This window comes from Salvelinus sp. IW2-2015, unplaced genomic scaffold, assembly GCF_002910315.2.
Source record: "Salvelinus sp. IW2-2015 unplaced genomic scaffold, ASM291031v2 Un_scaffold1903, whole genome shotgun sequence".
Classification (NCBI taxonomy): Eukaryota; Metazoa; Chordata; class Actinopteri; order Salmoniformes; family Salmonidae; genus Salvelinus; species Salvelinus sp. IW2-2015.
In genome coordinates, this window is record NW_019943264.1 from 252,836 (window position 1) to 266,352 (window position 13,517).

The following is a 13,517-nucleotide window of genomic DNA, read 5'->3' on the forward strand; positions in this document are numbered from 1 at the left end:
TACAGAACACACACACACCACACACACACACACACACACACACACACACACACACACACCACACACACACACACACAACACACCAACACACACAACACACACACACACACTTGATTTCAATCCTCACGCTTTAATATCCATGAAGCCCCCTCCCACAGGCTGTGGATTGTTTTCAGTTAAAACCTCTAATTGCTTTGTACTGTGTCACAGAAAGAGAGAGATGGAGAGATACAGGGGGTGGGGAAGAGGGAGTGGGGGATACAGAGGGTGGGGGGATAGAGGGAGTGGGGGATACAGGGTTGGGCGGATACAGAGGGTGGGGGATACAGGGGAGTGGGGGATAGAGGGGGTGGGGGATACAGAGGGTGGGGGGATAGAGGGGTGGGGGATAGAGGGGTGGGGGATAGAGGGGTGGGGATACAGAGGGGGGGGGATAGAGGGTGGGGGATACAGGTTGGGCGGGATACAGAGGGTGGGGGATACAGGGGTGGGGGGATAGAGGGGTGGGGGATACAGAGGGTGGGGGATTAGAGGGTGGGGATAGAGGGGGGGTGGGGGGGATAGAGGGGGTGGGGGGATACAGAGGTGGGGGATAGAGGGGGTGGGGGATAGAGGGGGTGGGATAGAGGGGGTGGGGGATACAGAGAGTGGGGGGATAGAGGGGGTGGGGATTAGAGGGGGTGGGGGATACAGAGGGTGGGGGGATAGAGGGGGTGGGGGAATACATGGTTGGGTGGGACACAGAGGGTGGGGGGATAGAGGTGGGGGATACATGGTTGGGGGGACACAGAAGGTGGGGGGATAGAGGTGGTGGGGGGATTACATGGTTGGGGGGATACAGAGGGTGGGGGATACATGGTTGGAGGGACACAGAGGGTGGGGGATTAGAGGGGTGGGGGGATACAGAAGGTGGGGATAGAAGGGGGTGGGGTGGATAGAGGGTGTGGGGGGATACATGGTTGGGGGATACAGAGGGTGGGGGATAGAGGGGGTGGGGGATACATGGTTGGGGGATACAGGATGGGTGGATAGAGGGGGTGGGAGAATAGAGAGGGTGGGGGGATAGAGGCGGGTGGGGGGATACAGGGGTGAGGGGATAGAGGTGGAGAAAGAGGCAGGCATAGGAGGTGGTGGGGTTGAAGGTTGCAGTTTTAAACCGTCATTCGAATGCTGGCTCATTCACACACCAACTTGTCTTTCAAAAGCAATGGTTTACAGGGACAGGTCCCCATTGTATACTCTGGAATTGGATTTGGGCCAGGGAGAGTGTTGAGGGGTGTGGATTTGGGCCAGGGAGAGTGTTGAAGGGTGTGGAGTTGAACATGGGGTTATTTGGATGAATCAGACTTGTCATCTGGAGTACGGTCAGACTGTTTGTTTGTGATGTGTAGTTTAGCTGCTCCTCTCTCTGTTATTTACTTTAGTTGGTGTTGATACCATGTGCAAGTGAAGTTGAAGGTTAAAGGTGGAGTGACTGGTGTCTAATCTGTATGCCTGTTGGTGTTGGTGGCTGGCCAGTGTGGACAGGGCTTGGGGAGGGCATGGAGAAGAGGTTTAATCGATGACGCTGGTGTGTTAATCAGGAAGTGTTAGCTACATGCTGAGGGTCTTTACCAGGCCCAGATTTAGGCTAAGCTGATTTTCTTACCGACACAGGAGTCCGACTTTTCTCTCCTTTGCTCCTCTCCTCCTCTCATGGCCAGAGCGAGGGATCAGTCACATTCGTTCACTCCTCCTTCTGTTTCCAGGGCATTAATCAGAGAGGGGTCAGAGAGAGAGGGACTCAGGGAAACTTTTGTGTGGTGTTCAGCTGCTTTCAGGGGGCAGGCGATAGGTTCTGGCTGTCAGCTCTAAGACAAAGCTGCTCAGATCTATTCACATTTATATTGGATTTCCTCTTTTCACAAGAAGTCAGGGGGCTTCTTTAACTTTAATGGTAAACTCTGTGCTGGGCTTTCTCTTGGCCGTCAGCATTCAATAGTCTCGTTTTGAGTTCCATACATTTGAAATTATTATGGGATTTTGGATGTAGGATCTAATATTGAGCCTTTTTGATAAACAGTGTGATTGCTATTGTTGTAAAACTTTTCTAATGACTTTCGCACTCTTTTTTCRCTTTCTTTCTTTCTCTTTCGTTCTTTCTTCAGGTCCCTGTCTGATTGGATGAGATGAGATCCCCATGTAAAGGTCGCCATGGCAACCTGTGACTCCCCTTCTATCGTCTTGCGGCAGGAAAATGGCCATAAGCTGTCGTCGCTGCCAGCAGGGCCGTGTGACGCAGAGGAGACCGAGAGATACCGAACTGCTGCTGCCTCTGGGATGGATCCCACCGCTGATACCAATGACACTGGAGCATCAGAGAACAGCCCTGCTACCTTCAATAATGCCACAGACACCGGCAGCCCGCTGAGGACGGAGCAGCAGAGCCGGATAGAAAGCTTTACCGGAACCGGAACTGTTGTATCGGGTTTGGAGCATGTCCACACTTCTGCTTCGCTGGTGGCCCCAGCAAAGGACATCCCCTGTAATGAATGTTCCACCTCCTTCTCCAGTTTACAGCAGTACATGGAGCACCACTGCCCCAACGCTCGCATGCCCAACGCAGCAGGGCGGGAAGAAGAGGAGGAGGAGGGCGAGAGTGAGGGAGAGGGGGAGCCTGATGGAGTGGCAGAGTGTGAGAGAGACAGCGAGATGGACGAGTTAGAAGATAGTGACGTGGAGAACCTGTGCGGTGAGATCGTCTACCAGCCCGACGGATCTGCCTTCATCCTGGAGGACTCCAAAGAGCATCGCGGTGGCGGCTCCAGGGGCCTTCTGTCACCCAAAAACGTCCCCCCTAACCCCCAGAATCCCACCGCTGCCACCAATAAATCCCAAAGCGGTTTGACCACCCATGGGGGGAATCGGGACAGGGCGGAGTTGCCTGCGGCTGCACCCATATCCTTCTACCCACAGGTCATCAACACTTTCCACATTGCGTCATCCCTCGGGAAAGCATTCCCGGCTGACCCGGCGGCGACATCGTCGTTCCCAAATACCTCAGCGTTCGCAGGCGCCGGCAGCCCTGTGTTGCACAGTTTCCGTGTCTACGACCTTCGCCACAAGAGCGACAAAGACTATTTGACGGTCGACGGCGCAGCCAAAAACTCCTGTGTGTCCAAAGATGTCCCCAACAATGTGGACTTGTCCAAGTTTGAGGGCTGTGTGAGCGACGGACAGAGGAAGCCTGTGCTGATGTGTTTCCTCTGCAAGCTGTCGTTCGGCTACAGCCGGTCGTTTGTGACACACGCCGTCCATGACCACCGGATGACGCTCAACGAGCAGGAACAGAAGCTCCTGAGCAACAAGCACGTCTCTGCCATTATCCAGGGGATCGGCAAGGACAAAGAACCTCTTATAAGCTTTTTGGAACCAAAAAAATCCTCTAACTCTGTGCTACCCCACTTTCCTACCGCCGCTAACTTCCTAGGTCCTGACCCGGGGTTCCGCGGCCTGTGGAACACGTTCCACGCTGAGAACGCTGATTCCCTCCAGGCTGGATTTGCTTTCCTGAAAGGGAGCGCGAGCTCGAACCCCGCCGACCAAACCCCCAGAACCCCACCCATGCCAAAGGCCGAGACCAATCCAAACATCGGGGGTGTGACCGGCGCCTCCGTCAGAACCCCCACCAGTTCTGCGTCCCTCCTTCGCTCATCTCCCATGGCGACAGGCCGGGAGCGGGATTCTTCCGAGAGCGACTGCGAGGGCCGTGCTCCACGCACTTTGCATCCCAATGGACAGCGGTTGGACCTGAACCCGTACCCGCTGATCAAACACGAGCCGGGCGCAGAAGGAGGAGAAGAAGACATGGAAGACATTTACTCCAACGGAGGGGCGGAGACGGAGGAGGATGAACCGGTGGGCGACAGCACCAGTAGCAAAGATTTCCCTCTTTTAAACCAAAGTATTTCCCCCTTGTCCAACAGCGTGCTGAAGTACAGCGACAACAAAGATCCCTCATCCTCCTCTTCCTCCTCCCGTGAGGAGATGGAGAAGAATCAGCTGAACTCAGCCCAAGCCAGAGATAGAGATAGCAGTAACGACTCAACCAGTGAAGCCCTGGGTGGTCCAGATGGATTCTCCCCCTCCTCTCACCTGATGATGCCACGAGACGACGAGAGTCCGGGACCCCTGCACCAGCACGGGGGAAACCCCGGAACCCCTGGCACGCCGGGTACCCCTGGAACCCCCGGACTGGCCGAGGGGTCCCCAGGCAGTGGTGTAGAGTGCCCAAAATGTGACACGGTCCTAGGGTCCTCCCGATCCTTAGGTGGACACATGACCATGATGCACTCTCGTAACTCCTGCAAGACACTGAAGTGTCCCAAGTGTAACTGGCACTACAAGTACCAGCAGACACTGGACGCCCACATGAAGGAGAAGCACCCAGAGTCTGGAGGGTCCTGTGTGTACTGCCGTACAGGGCAGGCTCACCCACGCCTGGCCCGGGGAGAGAGTTATACATGTGGATACAAGCCCTTCCGCTGTGAGGTTAGTCTCTCCTTTCTACTTCTCTCTCTCTTACTCACACTCTCCCTCTCTCTCTCTCTGTTCCTTTCTTTGTATCTCTATAAATAACCCCCTCTAACTCTGATTTCTCTCTAGGTGTGTAACTACTCCACCACGACCAAGGGCAACCTGAGCATCCACATGCAGTCGGACAAGCATCTGAACAACGTTCAGACACTGCAGAATGGGGGCACTGAACAGCAGTACAACCACAACCACACCCACACCCACAGCCATACCCACACCCACACCCCCTGCCACAGCCATGCCAACCCTGTGCCCAGCGCCAGCCTGGGGGGAGGCTGTGGTACCCCGTCACCCTCCAAGCCCAAACAGAAGCCCACGTGGCGTTGTGAGGTGGGTGACACTAAACGTTGGATCAGGGCTATTKTAGTTCATTAGCCACTGTTCTGGCTCTGATTAGAAGTTAGACAGGTCTAGGATCATCTTCCCATAATCCCTTAGGGGAAAAACCACAAATCTTCCAATAGATCACTGTCTTGGCGCAGCCTCCTCCTACTGTGTTTCACTCTGTGAACTCGTACACCTGTATATGAGTACTTACACAGAACAAACATAGAAACACAACATGTAAACTGCTGAGGGGGGGGTTGTGGTAGTATGGTAGTAGAGTATTTCTGTCTGTAATAAAGCCCTTTTGTGGAGAAAAACTCATTCTGATTGGCTGGGCCTGGGTCCCCAGTGGGTGGGCCTGTGCCCTCCCAGGCACACTCATGGCTGCGCCCCTGCCCAGTCATGAGGAATCCATCGATTAGGACCTAATGAATGTATTTCAATTGACTGATTTCCTTATATGAACTGTAACTCAGCAAAATATTTGAAATTGTTGCATGTTGCATTTATACAGTATTTTTGTTCAGTATAGTTACCACACATCCTTTGGGAACCCATTCAACAAATTCTCCTCATTATTTATATATGTATATATATATATACACACACCTCTGCTCTTCTCCTCCTCCAGGTGTGTGACTACGAGACCAACGTGGCGAGGAACCTACGCATCCACATGACCAGCGAGAAACACATGCACAACATGATGCTGCTGCAGCAGAACATGAAGCAGATTCAACACGGTCTGCACCTGGGTCTGGCCCCGGCCGAGGCTGAGCTCTACCAGTACTACCTGGCTCAGAACATCAGCCTGACCGGGGTCAAGCTGGAGAGCCCCGGCCCAGAAGCCCAGATGATTAACCCCTTCCAGCTGGACCCCAATACGTCCGCTGTGCTCGGCTCTGGGCTAGGTGAGAATCAGGGTGACTTTCAGCCTTCCCTTTGGTCTCGATTTTGTATGTATATTTTTCTGTCTCTCTTTCCTTCTCTCTCTCTCTCCCTCTCTCTCCCTGTCTCTCTCTCCCTGTCTCTCTCTCCCTGTCTCGCTCTCTCTCCCTGTCTCTCCCTCTCTCTCTCTCCTTCTTCTCCTCTCGTCTCTTCTGCCTGTTCTCTCTCCTGCTCTCTTCGTCTGTCTCTTCTCTCTCTCTTCCTTCTCTCTCTCTCTCTCTCTCTCTCCTGTCTCTCTCTCTTCTCTCTCTCTCTCTCCTGTCTCTCTCTCTCTCTCTCTCTTCGTTGTTTATATCTCTGGATGTCCTCTCCCATCTCCTACAACTATGTCTCTCTCTGTTTGTTTTGGTCTTTCCTCCTTGCACTTTCCTTTTTCCCCTCTCCTCCTCTTTCTCTTTTCCCTCTCCTCCTCCTTCTCTTTTCCCCTCTCCTCCTCTTTCTCTTTTCCCCTCTCCTCCTCTTTCTCTTTTCTCCTTCTCCTCTTTCTCTTTTCCCTCTCGTCCTCCTCCTCCTTTCTCTTTCCCTCTCTCTCCTCTCTTCTTCTCTTTTCCCCTCTCCTCCTCTTTCTCTTTTCCTCTCCTCCTCTTTCTCTTTTCCCTCTCCCCTCTGTTCTCTTTTCCTCTCCCCTCTTTCTCTTTTCCCCTCTCCTCTCTTTCTCTTTTCCCCTCTCCTCCTCTTTCTTTCCTTCTCCTCCTCTCTTCTCTTTTCCCTCTCTCCTCTTTCTCTTTTCCCCTCTCCTCCTCTTCTCTTTTCCCCTCTCCTCTCCTTCTTATCCTTCCTCCTCTCCTCTTTCTCTTTTCCCCTCTCCTCCTCTTTCTCTTTCCCTTCCTCCTCTTTCTCTTTTCCCCTCTCCTCCTCTTTCTTTTTCCCTCTCCTCTCCTCCTCTTTCTCTTTCCCTCTCTCTTTCTCTTTCCCCTCTCCTGCCACTTTCTTCCTCCGCTGTCTTTTATCTTCTTTCATCCTCTGTCTTGCTCCTCTCCTCGCCTCTCTCTCTGATTAAAACATGATTATGAGAAGCCACGGATAATTATTCTTAATCTTTCATTCGTAATTTTTCTTAAATCAGCTTAATCGCACACACACGCACGCACACGACACACACACAGAACACACACACAACACACCACACACACACAGCACACACACACACACACACACACACACACACACACACACAACACACACACACACACACACACACACACACACACACACACACACACACACACAACACACCTGCAGGGAGTTGAATCTCCAAGGAGGTGAAGGAGTTTAACAAAGAGCCCATACTGTTACATACCCATTCCCTCATGGCAACCTGGAGGTCAAAGCTGTAACCTCGCTTCTTCTCATGTCCAAACACACACACACACACAACACACACACACACACCACACACACACACACACACACACACACAGCACACACACACCACACACCACACACCCACACCACACACACACCACACACACACACACACACCTTATTAGTGTTTGACTAATTGGCAGATTTGTACTCTGACTGTAAAAAAGAAAAATATGTCATTGTTACATTCTCTGTGCTAGTCTTTTGTCTACATTTTCTGGGATAGGAGACATATTGAGCTCCTAACAGATAGCGAGAGAGAGAAAGAGAGAGAGAGTCGTAACAGAACAGAGCTGCTTTTGTATTGATCAGCGTTTCATGTTGTGTGAGAAGACCTGCTAGCGCTCCCTGCTACTCTTCGGCTAACTCAGAGTCATTAAAACTATCTGATGAGGGAGCTAGCAAGTTGAAAGGGATGATTGTAATTGATCCTGATCCAATCCTATAGATTTTTTTATAGTCAAGGCTTTGTATGGAGCCATAGGGTCTGTGCAAGGCTTTATTTGATCAAATCCTTTTGTGTGACTGAGGCCTACACCCCTACGCTGAAGCTCTTCTCCCCTTTCTAGCTGCTCTTCCCCGCTTCATCTCATTTAAAAAAAAAGGCAGTCTTTTTTTTCTCTTTACTTCATCCAGCCCCTCCTCTCCTCTTTCCTGTTGACGTGTACATCTGTTTGCTTTTCCTATCCTCTTTGTCTTTCTCTGTCTGCTTTTCTATCCTCTTTGTCTTTCTCTGTCTGCTTTTCTATCCTCTTTGTCTTTCTCTGTCTGCTTTCTCGCTTTCTTTATTGGTTGTACGTTGTGCGTTTCACCTACTTTCACTCTCATTATCTTTCTTTCCTGCTCACTCTATCTTCTCTTCTTTCATTTTCCTCTTTCTCTCTCTCGTATCCCTCTTGTCTTCCTGACCACCATATCTCCCTCTTTCTCTTTCTACCCGCCACCCTCTCTGACCATCCCTCTCTCTCTCTTTGTCCCCAGTGAATAATGACTTGTCTGCGGAGCTGCGTCTAGCCAGTGGTCAGCTGATGGCTGATGACCTGTCTGTCTTCTCCGGCGGCAGGGGCGCTGGAGGCAGTGGTGAGCTCTCTCCGCCCATCAGCGACCCGTCGCTCCGCCTCTACCAGTGTTCTGTCTGCAGTCGCTTCACCTCCGATAGCCTGGAGGCGCTGGGCGCCCATGTCAACGCAGAACGCACCCTGCCCGAGGACGAGTGGCGTGGCATTGTGGGAGATGTGTACCAGTGCAAACTGTGTACTTACAACACCCAGCTCAAGGCCAACTTCCAGCTGCACTGTAAGACAGACAAACACATGCAGAAACAGCAGCTGGTGGCGCACATCAAGGAAGGAGGGAAAGCCAACCAGTGGAGGTTAAAGTGCGTCGCCATCGGCAACCCTGTGCACCTGAAATGCAACGCGTGCGACTACTACAGCAACAGCGTGGATAAACTGCGGCTGCACGCCACCAACCAGCGACACGAGGCTGCCATTAGGCTGTACAAGGTACCAGTCACTCCTGTTATAACATAACGCTCCCACCGTACACACGACAGCCACCAACACACCAGACAACGCAGCGGCATAATACAGTGATTATGCAACAGGGCCTAGACCTCTATAACAGCATGATGTCATCCAGCCAGTGGTTTGTAAGGCGTTGTTACGTGAGGCCTATTAGTGGTGGCCCTGTGTTTGTTGCAGGGTGTTAGAGATTGGCATTCTGGCACCACCTGGCTTATATTAGCCATTAACCAACAGGTAGAGCTGATTTAGCTCCCTCTCCTCTCTGCTTCTATCAGCCCTCTCTCCTCTCCTCCCTTATCCATCTCACTCTTTCCTGTAAGAGTGAAAGGAGAGAGTATTTTCACTGGTATTAATATGATGTCTGAAATCAAAGTTAATTGAGTTCTGTTATAAACATAGATAAGCGTTGGCGGCATACTGTGGTCACAGACAGAAAAGGCCACCATGCAACAGTGTCACACACACGCACACACAGCACAACGCACACACAACACACACACACACACACACACACACACACACACACACACACACACACACCACACACACACAACACACACACACACACACACACACACACACACACAGAGAACATCTTAGAACACTGTAAACATTATATAAACAGGTCCCTCAGAGACAGAGAGAAAGAAATAGTTTATAGTGTGAAAAGACTGTTTTCCCAGGATCCTGACCTGAAGGATCTACTGCACTATATGAACCTAATGAGGATCTTATTGACCAGGCCTAACAACATCTGACACTGTGTGGGGGGGGTATGTGTGTGTCCTGTAGCTCAGCTCTTGGCTGTGTGTTCACAGCAGTTGATTTAGTGTCTGACAGTAGCCAGCTCGGCTACATAAGACATTGGCAGCCATTAAATCATAATAGGGAAAATGAGTTTTTATTAGCAATGATTAAAGGCAAAGGTACAAGACCAACTCCAAGGCAATTTAAAGTATAACCATATCAGTATAACAATTTATTTTCTCTGAAAAGGAGACTAGGGTGAAAAGCAATCCTACATCAGGCTCTTAGATAATAGTTTAGTTTATGGTGTCATACACACACACAAAGTCTATGGGTTTGTAAGTTATCAACTGTGAGCAAAGAGTGAGTGAGACAGACAAGAGAAGGGAAGAGTAGCCGTCATGGGCAGAGAGAAGGAGGAGCAGAGGAGAGAAGGGGGAGCAGAGAGGAGAAGGGGGAGCAGAGAGAGAAGGGGAGAGAAGAGAGAGAAGGGGGAGCAGAGAGAGAGAGGGGGAGCAGAGAGAGAAGGGGGAGCAGAGAGAGAAGGGGGAGCAGAGAGAGAGAAGGGGGAACAGAGAGAGAGAAGGGGAACAGAGAGAGAGAAGGGGAACAGAGAGAGAGAAGGGGAGCAGAGAGAGAGAAGGGGGAGCAGAGAGAGAGAAGGGGGAGCAGAGAGAGAAGGGGGAGCAGAAGAGAGAAGGGGGAGCAGAGAGAGAGAAGGGGGAGCAAGAGAAGGGGGAGCAGAGAGCGAGAAGGGGGAGCAGAGAGAGAGAGGGGGAGCAGAGAGCGAGAAGGGGGAGCAGAGAGAGAGAAGGGGGGAGCAGAGAGAGAGAAGGAAGAGTAGCCGTCGTGCCAGAGAGAGAGAACGGGGGGGTGCATGTGGGCAGAGAGAGAGAAGGGGGGTGACGTGGGCAGAGAGAGAGAAGGGAAAGAGTAGTTGTCGTGGCCAGAGAGAGGTGGGGGGGGGATTCCCAGAATCGCCTGTGGAATTGGAGGCCTTGCTTTTAAAACCCAGAGCAATGGGAATGTGTGGGACACCCTCCTGTTTAGACCGAAGCTGGAGGAATTGTAGAGGTCTGGTCTGGTCTGTGTATAGTCTCCCTTATTGGTACAGCAATATCCTGTGAAAGAAAGATTGGAGAATGACTATGTTATATGGATGGACGGGGATAGTATTATACATCATGTGGCTGATCTTCCATGTTTTTTACATTGTGCAAACATATAATAGAATGATGAAGAGATTGTTGTGCTCCCTGGGCCATAATGCTTTTTAACCCATATCTGTGGCATGTGTCTATGTTCAGCTTCCTAGCGAGCGATTTACCTTTGGCTAATGCTGTAGGGGAGAGGGTCATCCACACACCCTCTCCATGCACTCAGCTACCTTGTACCCCACCCCCCCCCCACCCACCCACATAACTCTGTACCGGCTACACAAATCTGTTGGACAGATGCTGGCTTTAATGCGTTTGGCAGGATTCAGACTTTTTTTACCCATAGTCAGATGGCAGTAAAGCATGAGCGGAGGAGAAAGAAAAAAAATATGTATTTTTTTGACCAGAAAAACACCTTTTCTTTTATGTGTGGAGGTGAAAGACCCATGGGAGTGGCCTGCCTCTGCTCTGCTCTGCCCGCCCTGGCTTGGCCCCACACACAAAGAGAACAAAGTGTTGACTACCTTCCCATATGGGTCTAGAACACTGAGGATCTGTGAAACGGTGGAAGATGCAAACAAAAAGCATATTCAGACTTTATTGCTGCTTTGTAGCTCAGTAGAGATCTGAGGGGATTCAGGACGGAAAGGTTTCCAGACTTTACAACAGGAGGCCAGATGAGAGTAGCAGGAGGAGGGCTATTTCTGTCTCTATCTCTTCATCTTCCTCTCTCCTCTCTCTTTCTCTCTCTCTACCTCCATATCTCTCTTTACCTACCCCCTCTTTCCCTCTCTCGCTCTCTCTAGTTTAGGGCGCATACGTTAATCCTAATGCAGGAAGTAACTTTTCTGAGGAACCAATCTGATCCTTCTTTAAGCTCATTGTCTCAGTTACTGCTTGGTTAACGTCGAAGGACTTGGTGGTTCCTGTTAATAACTTCTGGTTAATCGTAATTGATGCATCAAAATGGACCACTAACACATCTAGAACACTCAAAACAGCATTCTGGATTCTGACTTTAGAATTCCACAATAAATCTGAATGATTCTAGAGTAGAAAATTAATTGCAGGGTTTTGGATTGGATTATGCAAAAATAGAACAGTCTAGAATTCCAGACTAGAAAACTGCAAAATGGAACACAGTGTCTGTCTACCTGTCAAATGAAAATCCTTCTCTCCAAAGAGTTAACTCTTGGCAATGCAACTCTGCACTGCAGATGTGAGGTGTGAGCAGGCAGATGTTAGTATCTGGCTGTGTGATAGCTTGTGAGCTAGCCATCTAGCTGCAGGTAGATCAGGCCGTATTAAAGAGTACTGTAGCACGTACCATGGCGTGTCTATAGCTGGCCCAGCCTGTGTTTGGGTAGTGTTGAGAATGATGTAGAGAATGATGATGTATGGCAGAGATATGACTCTGGATAATAAACACAGGACTTAATACAGATGGACAGAGTAGTAAATCTGTCAGTGCCATTCACAAGAGCTGGAGCGCCTGCCCGGGTACAGAGTGTGAGATTCACACATCCACGTGTGTGGGGGTACTGAATGTGTGTGTCTGTGCTGAATGCGTGTATTCTGAGTGTGTGTGTGCTGCGCTTTGAGGTACAGTAGGGATCATTTACAGTGGAGAATGTTCATGGTCAGTGTTGCGTGGTACAGGACCACACAGAAACACAAACACACACATACACACACACAACACACACACACACACACATACACACTGCATTGACCGCACCAACCGATTACACCAACCAGCCGCACCTGTTCGTCAGATGGACCTCCTGACTTCAACCAACCCTCACCCTGCCCTATTCTTTCTCTCTCTCTCTCTCTCTCTCTCTCTCTCTCTCTCTCTCTCTCTCTCTCTCTCTCTCTCTCACACACCTCCTAACCTTTCTGTCATCCTCCCTTACCCATCATACGTCTCTGCTCTCAAATCCAAAAGTCTGAACTGAGCTTGATTAAACTTTTAATATACAGTAGATGACATCTAGGAAATGCTTTTATCCAAAGCGATTTACAGTCACGCGTGCATACATTTTACATCTCTACCTCCCTCCCCTTCTCTTTTTTCTCCCTGTCTTTCTCTATTCCTTCTCTCTCCTTGCTCCCTCTCTCTCTATGGTTTTATGTCCTCAGTCAAGCAGAATGGCTTGTCTGGGGCCCTCCTGACTATTTCCAGATTTGTATTTTTCATTTCTTTTTCTTCCCTTCCTTCCTTTCTCTCTTTCCACCCTTTGAACCAAAAGGGACACCAGCGCGTGTAATGCTAATCTTCATCATCACCAGGGAGGGAGGGGACAATGGACTTATTTGAGAAAGTGTGATTTAAGAAGGGGAGATGGTGTGGTGAAATGGTGCCTCTCTCTCTCTCTCTCTATCTCTGGGGAGTGGCAGATAGGCCATCTCATTACCCATTATCCTCCTGGCAACGCCATGGCCAGCCGGGGAACAAGGGGGGGAATTAAACGAGAGAACGAGGAGAGGAGGAGGAGAGGGAGGGGAGGGGCTGGAATTTAATATTCATCAAAAGAAAAATATTTTTTTTTCAATTTTCTCCCCCTCCTGCATATTTCTCTTTTTTTCCCTCCACCCGAATCAAGGGACTCTGCTTTTTTTTCTGTCCCTCCCTCTCATCTCAGACTGAGGTGGGAGGTGGTGGTTATATAGCTCTGATATTAACTGCCCAATCTCTCCTCAACCTTTAGGCGAGGTCAATCCTATTCTCTCATTTTTTAATCAAATAGCCCTATATATATGCAGTGTAATTATGGCCTGTCATTGGCTGGCTGGGATGGGAAATAGACAGGAGATTGACTCCAGTAGATTTGCATAAAAACCCATTGTACTGCGGTGGAAGGAAGTGAGA

The 13,517-nt window shown here is 50.1% G+C and overlaps 1 protein-coding gene across 2 annotated transcripts in view; it reads left to right on the forward strand.

The window, feature by feature from the left end:
- Positions 1-8,977, forward strand: part of LOC112072369 (zinc finger homeobox protein 4-like) — a 46,144-nt gene extending 37,167 nt beyond the window's left edge. For both annotated transcript variants that reach the window (XM_024139781.2, XM_024139780.2), the window contains exons 2-5: positions 2,148-4,530; positions 4,645-4,905; positions 5,534-5,813; positions 8,197-8,977. In XM_024139781.2, coding sequence (XP_023995549.1) covers positions 2,194-4,530; positions 4,645-4,905; positions 5,534-5,813; positions 8,197-8,747 — 3,429 coding nt within the window. In that variant the 5' untranslated portion in view covers positions 2,148-2,193 and the 3' untranslated portion in view covers positions 8,748-8,977. The remainder of the gene's footprint in view (positions 1-2,147; positions 4,531-4,644; positions 4,906-5,533; positions 5,814-8,196) is intronic.
- The last annotated feature ends 4,540 nt before the right edge of the window (positions 8,978-13,517 follow it).